The 14,386-nt window shown below is 43.5% G+C and overlaps 1 protein-coding gene across 1 annotated transcript in view; it reads left to right on the forward strand.

Annotated features, from left to right (window-relative positions):
* The first annotated feature begins 4,689 nt into the window (after positions 1-4,689).
* TGFBR2 (transforming growth factor beta receptor 2) overlaps positions 4,690-14,386 on the forward strand; it is a 57,537-nt gene continuing 47,840 nt past the window's right edge. The window contains exon 1 of the mRNA XM_086614654.1: positions 4,690-4,786. Within this exon, the coding sequence (XP_086470780.1) occupies positions 4,690-4,786 (97 nt within the window). The remainder of the gene's footprint in view (positions 4,787-14,386) is intronic.

The raw sequence follows: 14,386 nt of genomic DNA on the forward strand, positions 1-14,386 counted from the left end.
GATTGCCTCCTTCTGACAGATGATTACACACAACAGATGTTTTAATTTGATTATATCTGTGAGATAAGCGTAATGCTGTATTAAGTCCAAACACTTTTTATGAGTCTTTCAAAACATTTTGCAATGAATGTAACCTTTTGTAAATGTCCTTGCTTGAGGCTGCGTGTGTTCTCATAATGGTGCAAATTATTAGTAACAAGTCAAAACCAGTGATTATGCAAAAGAAGAAAACTGCATTTAATAGTAGCCATAATTCTGTGCTCTGTGATAACCTAGATTAAGAGAGAAATATGATGCAAGCAGTCATACAAGGCACAATAGTTTAAAACTGCTCCAAAGAGGACTATGTGTTCTTCAGCATACGATGCACAAGATGGGCAGAGCATTTATCAGGAATGCTGATAGGCTAATACTCCATGCCAAGCACCCTCAGTTTGAAAATTAGCAGGCAAATGTCAGTTTTGTGAACAGAGCGCTGCAGGGAATGGAAGATTTGGGTTGCAAACAATACAGGGTTAGGAAATTTTACCTTGATTTGAACTGAAATGCCAAAATTTCCCTAAAAATAAACCCCTTCCTTCACTGCAGTGAAATCAAAGTATTATATGTTGCTCCCATGTTTTGTTTTTATATGTACCTTGGAGAGAACAAAAAAAAATCAAAACTAATTGGCTGCTTCAAAACAAAAACTGATCTGTTTCATACCAAAAATGTCAAAATGGGAGGTGTCAACTTTTCAAAGCAGATTTCCTATTTTTCTTTGCAAAGTAGTTATGACAAAACTTAGTCAGAGCCATCAATGTTTTTATTTTGGTCAAACTACTTATTCCAGTTATGTCATGAATGGCTTTGTCAAGGCAATATCAGCATACTATGTACCCGATTGCCTTGTTTCATTCCAAACAAAAATCACAGGCAGTAATTCCAATGATTGCCAGTCAGTAAAGCATCTTATAGTTTACATTATATGATGTCTACAATTCAAATAACATTTTCTTTAGGATTCATGTCATTAACATCAGATACCTAGGAAGTAGATATCTGGGCTAACTGTGCTCTCTGTTATCAGCTCATGAGTCTAGAGGTTTTCAAAATATCTAGGTTCCTCTCCATCCTTTGATGACTGAGGGAATGTGACTTAATAGCTTGCTGCCACCGTAATGGCAGTTGTGTCCATCCAGCCTTTGTTCTCCATCCTTTGGTCCTTGAACCTGATCTGGGACTAACCCAGTACAGGCAAACAAACGAGACTAGTTCTTTAGATGGCAGGAAAGGTGCTGGGTTGTCTCAGCCATCTCCTGAAACTTCACTCTGAGGCAAACTTTTAGATAGCTAAACTAAGGTGAGATGTCTTCACCCTAAGCCACATATGTCGGCTTTATATAGGCATGAACATTACGTCGTGTTAGGGCAGCTGTATAGGCCTTATTTAATTCTGAGTCAGTGGGTCTGAGAAGTGGCTTGTTGGATTCTTAAATAAAGCAACACTGGAGCTAATAAACTAATCAAAATAATGTTTTTACTGGGCACATCAGCAGTTCTTGGCTGTGGTAGAATGATTTTGGGTTAAAAGAGTATGTTGCATACAGTGAAAGGACAGTTTTTAGTAAAAATGCAAGTTTTGTGGAAGCTTGAAAGTGTTCTTCGTATGAGAATAATGCTTTAGTTCGCGTAGGATTTTGGCAGAAATATGATGCTGCAAGCTGGGAAATGGTTGGAGTACTAAAGAGAGATCATTTGTACTCTGTAGTTTTTGTGGACTGTTTTAAAAAGCTGTACCTAAAACTGCGGTAAGTACTTAGCTTGTCTTCACTAGGAGGCCCTGAGATACAAGAGGTACTAGCTTGTCTGTGTTCTGGTTATCTCTTTTTAAGGCTCAGAAAGAAAACACACAATATTCAGTGCTTCAATATTTTGCCTTTCTGAGTAGCAAACTGAAATTAGCTGACCCTTCCTTACCCTCTCGGGCTGGAGTTAATGATTTACATCTTTAATCTGTGGCTCTTTGAAGCAGGCTCGCTCTTACTTCAGTGAGGCTGAGGTTAAATATTCACCGTTTCAATCTGGAAGTAAGTAATAAACTGCCATCTGCAAATAGGGAACTGGGAACTATGAACAAGGAAATGGGAAGAAATGACCAGCTTAGTCTTGTTTTATATATTTCGGTTGTCCAGGAAATCCTGATTAAGCTGCATTTGGGCCCTAACAGGGAAGCTTATAGTACTCAAAAAGGCAGGATGTGAGCTTTTGTTAATAAGCCTATCTGGGAACTGAATTGAGGTTTATTTCCACTTCCATATGGATTTTGGTGACGAAGTTACTCCTCCGCCAAGGATATCCAGGTAAGGTGTATTCCTTCCACTCAAAAACTTTCTTGTAGCACCTACCACCCTGAAGGGCCATCTGAACATCCAAAGTGCAGCTGAAGCACAATCCTCACTGCATGATGCGCCTGTGGAAATAAAACCAACACTTATACAGAAGTATCAGGCTTCTGAAGTCCACTTTTGGAAGACTCCTCACTTACTGGGTAACAGGCCAGTGTCTCACCTCATGTGAGAGAGAAGGCCTGTCATGCCAGGCTGCAGTCAGGGGTGTGAGATTATTTGGGACCTGAGTAAAGCCCTCCCCAAGGCCTCCATCTCCTGCAAGCCCCTCCCCTACTCCCTGACCATGGATGAGAGAGGTTGGTCAGAAGGCGCCCGTGTGAGAAGAGCTACGGCACTCGTGCAAGGGAGAGAGATGCAAGCGAGGCAGGGGCCAGCTTGCCAAGTCACGCCTGGATTGCGACAGATTTGAATAGTAACATTAAATCTGTATTTAATGGCTTTTAAGCTTCTTTCCGTATTGGAAGTTAGTCACCAAAAACTAACAGGAGATTTGAGTACACACAGCCAACTTTCTAAGCAAATGGCAACTCTTTGGCACCTGCAGCTTGACAGCTACAAGGAGAGAGAGTGTATACAGCATAGAGTATGTACTGATGGGGGCTGAGAAATGCTTTCGTTTGAGTGGCTTACTGAGAATGCAGCCAGCTTCTAGCACAGAGCTGGTGCACAGGAACTGATAAGAACACTCCAGCCTGTGCTCAAAGGGGAGTCCAACATTTTTCTTACCTCTGGAAGGTGGTGACTGTGTCTGAGTGAATCTTGACTGTATTTGAAGCGGGTGGGGGAGAGGAGAAGGCTCTTGGAGAGGTTTAGGAGAATTTGCACCATAAACTGGGACTGCACTGTGAAAATATGCATTCAGGGAGTTTTTAAAGCTGAGTTTACATAAAATCACAATGAGATTTTTTATGTCTGTTATATGCCAATTAAATGCATTATGCAAACATTTCCAAATTCATACAGAGTTGATCTGGGACCTTTAGACCATGATTACATATATCCCCCCTGAGGGCTTTAGCCCTTTTTCTGAAATACCCAGATCTGTACCTCTAACCAGTGTTGGAACTGAGACAAAAGTGAACCACCAAAATTTGAACAGACATCTTCGAACTATCCCTGTGTGCATCGGTTTACCTTTCAATCAATGCCCAGCCATTTAACTCAGAGAGGAAGGAAGGCTCTGTGAACAAAAAATGGATCTCAAGACAACTGCTGGCTCTGCAATGGCTGGATTTATATGGGCAGAAAGCTCAGGCCTTATTCAGGTTGAGAGTCTAATGGTTCTTGTAGTCTCTGTCTGGGCCATGCAAAGCTGGAAGTGTGGTCCTACTCCTTGAATCCAATGTGAAATTTATCCCTTCTGGAGAAGTTAGAATCTCTGCTAAAAGCTAAACCTGCTTCGGAGGGGAATGAACGTCATCTGTGTCACACATGCAGTGTTTGGGAGCCAGTGGTGCACGTCCAGCCCATTTGGGAGCAAAATGCAAAGAAAGAGACAGGTGGCACGTCTCAGTCAGCTTCTACATCTGCAAGCTGAGTGCCTAGCTAGTCCGTGAGAAGGTTTCCCGTTATTGCCCTGCCTTCAGCCTCCTCTGCCTCCTGCTTTATTTCACCTGGGGGTTACATCCGTCCTTCAGTACCTGTTGGCTGCAGCAGCATCGGTAAGGTCAGAGGTACGGATGCAAGGAGGAGCTCTGGGAAGCCCCCATGCCCCAAATGACAGGGCTGTCAACTCATGGGGAGAAGGGTCCGTTCGAGCTGGCGGGTTCCCGTCGACCTTGAGCTACCTCACAAGCCACACCGCCGCTCCGGGGCCCGGCAGCGCGGGCGGTGACCGTGCCCGGTCCCCGCCTCGGGGGGGAGGCAGGCGCATCCGGGCTGCACGTCGGGGCTGGCCACGGCGCGCTTGTGGTGGGAGAGCCAGACCTGAGAGGGGCTGGCCTCTGGCGGATGATTGACACCAAACTGGGTGAGGTTTCATGTTTAAAAAAAAAAAAGAAAGAAAGAAAAAGGGTGAGTACAGGGGAGGGGGTGACTGTGGGAAGGGGGAGAAGGAACTACTGTAAGAGTAAGAAAGTCCTGCCCGGCTGTTTGCGAAGTTTAAGATTTCCTGTTTCCCCTGCAGCGCCGAAGTGAAGTTTTCAGTGAGTCACCCGCAGTCCCGAGCAGCGGAGCCGCGCAGCCCGCTCCCCCGCCGCCCTGCCCGCCCCGCTGCCGCGGCCTCCCCCGCTGCCCGGCCGGCCCGGCCGCCCCCCGCGCCCCGCCCGCGCCCCGCCGTCTGTGCCCAGCCGGCTCCGCGATGACTCCCCGGCTGCCCAGGAGCCTGCGGCGGCGGCTGCTGCTGCGCGTTTCCCTCTGGGTCCTCATGGGCAGCTCGATCCCCGCTCTGCTTCGGGGTAAGTGCGCGCCGGCCCGGCGCTCCCGCTTGACAGTTGCTGGGGCCTGGGGCAGGAGCGGAGCGGGGCAGGAGCCGGGAGCTGGGAGCCAGGAGCGGGGCAGGAGGCAGGAGCGGGGCAGGGGGCAGGCGTCTGCCTCGGGAGGGGGGGACGCGGTTGCTAAGAAAGTTTCGAGGCTGGAAGCATTTCGGGAGGGGTGAGCGTGTTTGTTTATTGCCCTGCTGGAAAGTAAGCGGGGAAGAAAGAACTGGGAATCTGGGAGTTTCGCAGCAAAACCGGAGATCCGTCCGTGGAGGGAAGAGGGGGGAGAAAAGAGAGGATTTGGCAGGAAACGCAGCAGGGTCTGGTCCGGCCGGAGCAGTCCGGAGAGCGCAGCTCGGGGGCTGACTGGTGTGCCCGGGGGCAGCGGCTGCCGGGCCCTGCAGCCGCTGCGGCAGCGTCCGCACCTGGTGCCGGGCCGCGCCGTGTGCCCGGGGGCGGCGGCCCGGGGGGCGCCAGGCCCGGGGGGCACCAGCCGGCCGCGGCCCGCGCCTCCCGGCTCCCGCGGTGCGTGCCGCGGGGGCAGCGCCCGGCGCAGCTTTCGCCGTGCCCTCTGGCGCGGGGAGCGGCTCACGCCGCGCACCCGCAGGGAGCGGGGCGAGAAGGTGCCCCGGGCGCTGCGTGGCCCGAGCCGCAGCGGGCCCGGCTCTCCGAGCTGCGGGCCTGTGCGTGGCCACGGAGCTGGCTGCTGCGCGGATCGGCAGTTGCTGGCCAAAAAGTTGTTCTACGTGCGGGTTTCTGCCTACGGCGGAGTTAAGCCGTGATTGAGAGCAGCTGGACTGCGAGTAGCGGTCGTTCCTGTAGCACTTAACGCTCGTGTTGTTTGATTCACTTTTAATGACGTTTTACGTCCCTTATTCTCTTCCTAACCAAGAAATAGTTTTTTGAGGCTGTGGCTTGCAGTATTCTTCATAGGGTAATTTGGAATGTACCAAGAACTTAGAAGTGTTGCAGCATAAACAAGGTCCTTGTCCTGAGGAGCTTTTGGTCTTGGTCCTACCACTACGAACCCACATGTCTGAATTAACAACTGTAACTGCAAAGTTGGGCCCTAAATCATGTTGCAGTGCAACTGGTGAATCTAAAAAGAGAACATCAGATTGCAGCAAAACTACAGCTGAAACAGTTTTGAAGAATTATGTAGATTTCTGAGGTGTCTTATGATACCACATCTAGTTTTAGTCTTCAGGTAAGATGTGCAGGCACCTGAGCTTCTACGAACTTTGCTCTGTGCCCTTTGAGTCTCCCCTGTGGTCCATTCATGGTCAATAATGATGTCAAAATTGTTGCTAAAACATAATAACATAAACTAGAGAGCTCTTGTATAGCTACTGCCAATAGTATGAATAACTTCATACTTCATTAATAATCCTGTCAAAGTCAACAGGTTTTACATACCTGCAAAGTTACTCATGGACACTTAGAGCAGATAAAAAAAACCACAACAGTTTAAGAATAAGACACTTCGATGTCTCAGGGTTCAAAATAATATTATTTTAAATTTGAGGTGTGCAGCTTCTTGTTGATTTTGGTATATATTTTTATTGTTTCTCATTAAGTCATACTCAACTAGTGATGACTTTTATTTTGACCCCACCCCCAAACTTTTGCAGATTCTTATCACAAAATCTTTAAATGAAAAAGCTGTGCTTTTGTTAATCTTGTGTTACTTATTCTTATGCTTTTTTTTTTCACTCAACCAGTATAGACAGTCTCAAATTACAGGTAGATTTTTGAAATGGACATAGCTTAAGAATTTGTTCTTCTTTCTTGTTATAGGACCCAGTGAGGAAAAAATACGTGTAAATCAATTACAATTCAGCGTTTTTCATACTGATCTTCACCTACACCCTACAGTAACCAATACTGAGTAGACCTGTTGTCAGACAATCTATACCATAGCTTTAAAAGTAGTTTTAATAAGCACCATAGGATTCCACTATGTGTATAACAGGAAGAGTTGGTCAGAAAACAACAGTCCTGTGAGGGCAGAAAGTTTGAGATTTGAATATTGGTTGTTATTTGGCATCAAAATGAAAACTAAAGCTGCCAAATGTTTGAGGGAAAACAAAATAGAAAAAAGAGCTACTTAATCTGTAATAATCAATAGTTCAGCGGTTCAGTGAGGCTGAGGCAGGAGAGATACCTGTCTCAGGAGAGCTCACTTCCCAGATGTGCCTACTAACCAGCTGGCCCTTGTTGATGAAGAGGTTAATAAAGCCCCAGCTAAAATGTCATTTTAACATTCTTCACAGCAAAATATTGGACAGGAATGGCACCTTCCCATAAAGATTCTGGAGAAAACCACAGATTTGGGAGCACATCTGATAAGAACTATCTACTTTGGAAAAGATGCTCTCATGTCCTGTACTACACAAAAGTAAATTAAATTTTTTCCGTAGAGTAAAGGGACAAGGTATGATTTTTTTTTGACAATTGTGAATACTATATTGAGCATTTAATCAATAAATGGCAGTGCAAACCAGTAGTTGTCAACATAAGAAATTAACGCTACTGTGTCCACATGAATGTGAATCTGTAATTTATCTCTGGGGTATCAATCCAGAAATTTGTTCTTTGGAATAATCTGTGTAATAATTGTTCATTTCTGAACATCAAGGACTTAATTTCTCCATTCAACCAAACCTCACTTGCTTTATTGTGTCCTTATTTTCTAAAAGCTATATCATAGTCAGTTAATTTTAGAGCTTCACATATTTGCAAGAGGGAAGTATGAGAACAAACGTCTTCATAACATGGTGGAACATGTTTGTAACATGATCAAACCTAAAATGCGTTCCTGCCCCCCATTAAAACTGGCAAATTTCCAGTTATTTCAGGTGAGAAGTAGGAATAGAACAGAGATATTATTGCATTTTCTTCTATTTATTAGGTATCCTTGAATTCTAAGACTTTTATACCTAAGACTTTGAAAATCGCTTTCATTTAATTGCTATTTCGAGCTCCTTGGCATTAACACTCTTCCTCAATATTCAGATGGTGAATTCCATATAGGAATGATTTCTATTAAAAAAATGACGAGCCAGATCTTAAGCTGCTGCAAATGAATATATTTCCATTAGCATTAGTAGAGTTACGTAGAGTTATAGCATATAAGTTTCCTGAAACAGTTTCAAAAGTAATTTCAAAAAAAAGGGCAATGGAATAATTCGGATTTTTTCATATTCGTAATATTTTTTCTCTTATATTTTATAAACACTTACTATTATATTACCTACATTTAGACGGACAGTATTGCTTGAAAATGAAATACTCCTTTCTTGGGATGAATTGTTACAGTGTCATATAATGGTGGCTGATAAAAGTTTTCATTGTGACAAAGTTAATTCTGAAATTAGGAGCAAAGGTGGAGTCAGGCTCTTACCAGAAGGAAAATTCTTTATGGTTTTGGTTTTGGGTTTTTGTGATGGTTGGTTTTATTTGTTGTTTTTTCTTCAGGACTAGGCTTTTAGAAAGGGGTTGCTGTTTTAGGGGGTGAAAAAAAGAGTGCAATATCAGCATAGCACCAGTTGTTGGAGTTTGCTGTGCTTGTATTTCCTCTGCAGGACATTTTTAAGATGATATTTTTGCATTTGTGGCATAGGAACTTTTTTTTCTCAATAATGTATGTCTTTGCTATATGCACTTTGGTATCATTCACTTCGTATCATTATCACTCCAACTTCAGAAGAGCCTTACAGAATAGCAAGAATAAAACCAACTGATTGGGCCTGATTTGTTACTCTCTTGAATTTTGCATAACCAGGTGCATTTGTATCAGTTAAGTACAAAATATTATCACTACTGCAATGACAGATTTAGGTCTGAACGTGGTCCATGCAGTCTCCATACTGGCTGGCATGGCTACAGTTAAGTGCTGGTGGCACAGTGAAAGTCAGAGCTTCCAGCCACCTCTGTGGCCCCATGGTCCTGGGCTCAGCAGGAGGGAGGTGAGTCGGTACGATCCTGGTTCCTGGTCTACCTATGGTCTTGACAGTCCCTATGGCACCCAGTGAGCAGAGGAACAAAGGAATGTCCTGAGGCGGGTGGGAGTCCAGTGGTGCAGCGTCCCCTTTGCCACATAGGAGCCCTTTGACTCAGGGGAAATTACCAGGTGGGCACATCCCAGGGACATCAGCTAATTTGTATTGCCAGAGCATTTCAAACTCAGTAAAATGGACTAAGGTGTCAACCAATTCTGTGCAGATGTGGGGGAGTACAAAGGATTTCCAGCATGGAGTAGTGGAGGGCCAGTCCTATTACGAAAAAGAAAGTTGGCTGAGTCCTCAACCAAGAGATTTAGTGCTGAGATTTTGGTTTACTTAGTAGGTCTTTAGCCTTAAATTTTGTTGGGGTTAGAGAGTTTTTAGTTTCTTTTTTTCCTATAGGATAATGGGAACAGTTTTTTAAAATCTTATAATCAAGAATAAAATAAAAGGTCATCACAAAATACTTGTACTTTTTGATGAACTATAATTCTGGAAGGTTAAAATAGACCAAAATAAATCAGAAAGAATATGCTTTGTTTTCAACAGACTAGTTTTAAGTCCTTTTGAAATTTAACTTCAGTGACTGGTGGAAGTGATAAGAGTTGTATTAAGAAACAATGGAGAAACTTCTTACTACGGGGGATAGATTGCTTTTACAGCAAGCAGTGGGCATACGCACTGAGGGGGGGACATTGTAGTTAAGGCAAATGCCGGTGATCTGTATGCCACTGTAAGCAATGAGTTGATACTAAATATTTGCAAGATTGAGTTCTCGGTGACCCAGCTAAGTCTTCAACGACTATTTTTCATAGTAGGTCTTCATTCTGGCATATGGACAGAGCAGCAGCACTGGCATTGGTTGAGTACAATCATTTATGTACTACTGCCTGAATGAACACAGATTTAGTTAGTGTACAGATGTTAAGGGGAAGATACGTAGAGAGAGCAAACCACTTCAAACCTTCAAACACCATCCAGTGATGAAAAACTCATCCGAAGTAGTAGTTACAACTAACAAATCTCACCAGGAGTTGCTTAATTCTATTTCTGCTGGTGACAGCATGCGATTGTTTGTTTGTATCCATTAACTTCCAGGGATTTAAGCAGAATTTAAATTGTAGGATGTATTAAGGGGTTTTCCCTGCGGTCTGTATGGATTCCTGAGTCAGGGACTAATGTCCATCTGTTTGCATTGCTGCAAAGTTTAGCAACTGTTTCAGATTTTAAGAAACAATAACATTAGAAGTGGCAGGAGATATACTACTTGCCAATTTGTCCTTATCTGTACGTTTATTTTTTTTAATATGCCATTTCGTTGCTTTTTCCTTTGCTCTTAATGCCATTGTGGTGGTTACAGCTGGAACTACCTGTCCTTCTTTTCATCTGGGTTTTAAAGCCTTTTCACCTCTGGGAAGATCGTCTGGGGAGAGAGCAGTTTTCTTTTGCTCAAACAACTGGTATTTAGCAAGAACTTCCTGCTGGCATTCATCCCTGAGTTAATCTGGTTAGAATTAGAGCTGGTTGAGAGTTTTTGACACTGTTTTTCATGGGAAAATGCTGATTTGTCAAAACTGAAACAATTTGTGGAAATGTACCAGTTTCCATTAAACTTTCATCAGGAAACCTTTTTTTTTTATCTTCCTCTAGTCCAGGATAGAATTTCTGATATAGAAAGAGAGAGAGAGAAAGAGAAATCATCATTAATCAATAATTAGAATAATCACTGGTCGAGAATGAAAGAAAGGCGGGACCAAGTGCCTGGTCTGGCTCATGGAGTGCACATTTGAATCTGGAGCTCCCCCTATCCACTCTCCCCAGGATTTGGAGGGCTGTCACTTTCATTGTGCATGCATGCACAAACACCCCCACACCCACCACTTCAAATGATTTTGGTTTCACTCTGGTGGCGAATATGAAAATGTATTAAATGTTACAGCAATTTATTGGGCAGAAAAAACATTTTCCCGATGGTGCTTTTTAGGTTGACCTGTAGCCTGCGTTCGTTTTCTCCTCGTTGGGTGGGAATGGCAGTGCTCTGAATGTCTGATGTCTTCTAGTCTTTGTTTCATACCATAATAACAAGCTGTATTCATAAATTTACGTCATGCAAAGGAACCACAATTTTTATTACTAACAGTCCTGATAGTCTGATTCCAGGATTCCAGTTCTCCATTCACCCAGAGTAGTATTTTGGCAAGAATTCGACTGAAATTAATAGATTTCGGCAACAGATAGAGTAATCTGCTTCCTCACACTTAAAGCATCCTTCAGTTTACAACCCAGCAGATACATCACTACAATGAAACCTAGGATTAACATTGTGCCTTTAGAACAGTGATCTGGAAACAGAGGTGTTAGTAAGCTGTCTTCTGTTTCCTACACACCTTCTATTTGTACCCAAGGACTTCAGCCCACACCCTGAAAAGAGCTGTTGCCCTGCTCCGTAAGTAGACATCTGAGGTTTTAAGGTAAAAAAGAAAGACTTATCAAGGAGCCAAAGCCATAAGCTCAGCCAGTGATTTGAAAGTCACACCACATTCTTCCTGGCTTGTTTATAGTCACCAGTAATACAAGTTTTGAAAGATAGCCTCTGCCCTCTGTGCGTTTAGATCAGTTCCTCCAAAACATTGCACTGGCATAGCGGTAAACTTCATTTAATTCAGCAGTTAAACTCAGTTAGAAAAACTGGTCTATGCAGAAGACATTAGAAAATCCATCTCGCGTTCCCAAGGTCGTAGTGGCTGTCAGGGCTTAGAGGTTTCCTTCTGTTAGAGAAGCAAGTGAATTTGAACGGTACATACTCAGAGAGCGGCGGGAAGGTTTCACTGTCGTACTCCTCGAAGCAACATTTTCCAAGTAAAGACCCGAGTGTGGTTCTTATGTGCCTGGGGCACTTTAATGGGCCTCTTTAAAAACCAGCATTGTGCAAGTGGAACGCATGCAGGGCCAGACTGTCAGCTGGCATAAATCAGCTTTACTCTGTTGAAGGCAGGGAACCTGCTCTGATTTATACCAGCTGAGAATCCGACCACGGAATAAATAATAGGCAACTGTATGTTATGAGGCTGTAATTCCCTCAAGGGGACTTTTGTGGTATCAGTCTCACAGGAGCCAGAATGATCCAGTTCTCTTTCTTGGAGCAAAAGAGTAATTTGACTGCAGTATTTCGAAGTCCTCAGAACTTTAGGAAGGAGAGATTTCAGATGGTTGAGGGAAGGAAGGTGCCTCCAGACTTCTTGTAATGTATCAGTAAGGATTTTTGCCCAGGAAGAACCACTGGAGGAGAATTTGAGAGGATGTAGATTAATTTATTTGGGATAGTTAGTCCCCAAAAAAGAGAAATGTGTAAAAGGGATGATTTCTCATTGAGACCAGCCCTTTCCTTGGAAAGCACTCGTGTACATTTCCCAAGCTGTATGAAAACTGAAGCTTCCTCATCACCGATAAGCTGCTGGTGTAATTAATAAGGAAGTGAAGTGGAGACTGAGGAATGAGGACTAAGGGGCAAATTCCTCCTCAGAATGTGGATATGGGTCTTAATTTTGTTTAAGGTTTCACCCAGGAGGGTCAAAAGTGAGCTGGTACTCATTTTATTGATTTAGAAAGAAAAGGGGACTTAGTGAGATTTTCCAAGAGTTAACCTGTAGTTCTCCTGAGTCGAGATATTTCAGATGTAAGATGCAGGTGAGCCACCTCCCTCCAGTTTTAATCCTGCGGTGGATTCTGCAGCCCAGAATGAGAGTAAAGTGCATCACACATACACGTCACCCGTTGGCACAGTTAAGTGGTGCCTGGGGCTTTTGGATGATAATGTGCTAATTTTGTAGATTTCATCTCACTAACTAATATAAGTACATTTTTAATGTTGCTATACAAGAGGGTGAACTTTGAAACAGACCGCAGATGATTACTAATGGATTATCACTTCTGGTTATTTTCAGGAAAGGCAGCAAAAGCAGCTGTCCAGGATTCTTTCATGTTTTGAAAGAATCATGGTCTGATCCTTGAGGTCTAATTAGTAGTTCAAATACTATTGACAACTCACTGTATAAAGCTGTGGAACAGCAGTGGTTTTGATAACATGGCTATAATATTTAGGCAACAGTTTAAGAAAAGTCTCAGGACCCAAAAGGAGCTGAAATTGCTTATCATTTTGACCGCTCCCCTGATTTTGGTGTTACCTGGCTGTCCTGACCAACTGCCATATGCTTTGTTTGGGAACTGGAGCACATCTGAAGTTGTAGTTACATTAGGACTTACCATAACTTGTGCACTTGGAGTGCTCCAGGAGAGAAGTATGTGTGAATAACTTCGGTCCATTAAAGTGCATGCTTGGGGAAATACGGCAGAGGTAACTATGCTTTTTCCCTTTCTAGTTTTTTTTTCCTCCAGCTGTCTAGTCTCTTAAAATATTTCTTCATTAGATAGTCAGTATCCCCTGTGCAATTTCAGGCCAGTGCTAAAGGGAGGACTGTAGCTACATGCTATTTTATTGTACTGCAACTCACTGTAAAGCTAACATGGAGTGGCACCTCACTGTTATGCTGAGCAAGGCATAACATAGGCTGCTTTTTTTTTTTCTTTTTAACCTTTTACCCTAAAATGAAGTGCATTGTGAAAATATACGTAATTTAAGGATGTATCTTTTTCATTATGTTATTGATAGTGATAAAATGGAAAGACAATAAAATCACATGTGGGAGTTCAGCATCTGACCAGCACTGAGCTGCTTCCGGAGTTCACATGATAGTTGGTTGCTCCCTGCTCTCAGCATGCTCCCCCTGCTCAGCTCCATAGCTATCTTAAGCTTTCCTGTAACATGACTGGGTAGTGACTCCAGGGAGTCTCATTCTTCTCCAGAAACTCATAGAAAGAGTACAGGAATGAAGAAGTAAATCTTTGTGTGGTTTACTAATGGGAGGAATTTAATGAGGTTTTGAACAGCACAAATTTGTCAATCTGTGATCAGGAACCCATGAAGATTTCAAGAGAAGAGCTGTCATATGCAGGTGGTGGTTGATCCTTTATTTCCTTTGGCTGGTTCTGCCTGCAAGCATGCAGCAATTACCCTTCTCATTTGTCTCCTACATACAAGGAGATCTGAGATTCTACAGTGACTGTGCTGTGACAGTTGGCCAGCTGCCCTGCTGTGTACCTTCTACCTCCCCACATTTCCCATTACTGATTTTCATGCTTGCGTTTCCTCCTTTCCCTACAGTGGTTACAGTTTTTGCCCAGAAAGTGGGAGGCCCATGGTCATGCCACTTCTCAGCCTGAGAGCATCGAAACTCTATCAGTGGTGGGCTCTGAGAGGAAAGATCCTTGCTGGCTGAGACTAGGCAGGGCTGTAGAGGCAGCACTCTGCAGAGAAAGGGTTGACATGTGTGCGGGTGGTCTCCCGAAGCATGTCAGAGGAGAAGAAAGCCTGTTCCCTGATGGATTCTTTCATTATTTCAGCCCCTGCAGGGTGACTGATATTCTCTCCAGGGAGTTCACAGCATAACAAAGAGATACTTTACATACAGAATCTTTTTTTTCTTTTTTAAACTGAAAACAACCGTTTCTCATCCTT

Source organism: Tauraco erythrolophus, chromosome 7, assembly GCF_009769465.1.
Source record: "Tauraco erythrolophus isolate bTauEry1 chromosome 7, bTauEry1.pri, whole genome shotgun sequence".
In the NCBI taxonomy this organism is placed as follows: domain Eukaryota; kingdom Metazoa; phylum Chordata; class Aves; order Musophagiformes; family Musophagidae; genus Tauraco; species Tauraco erythrolophus.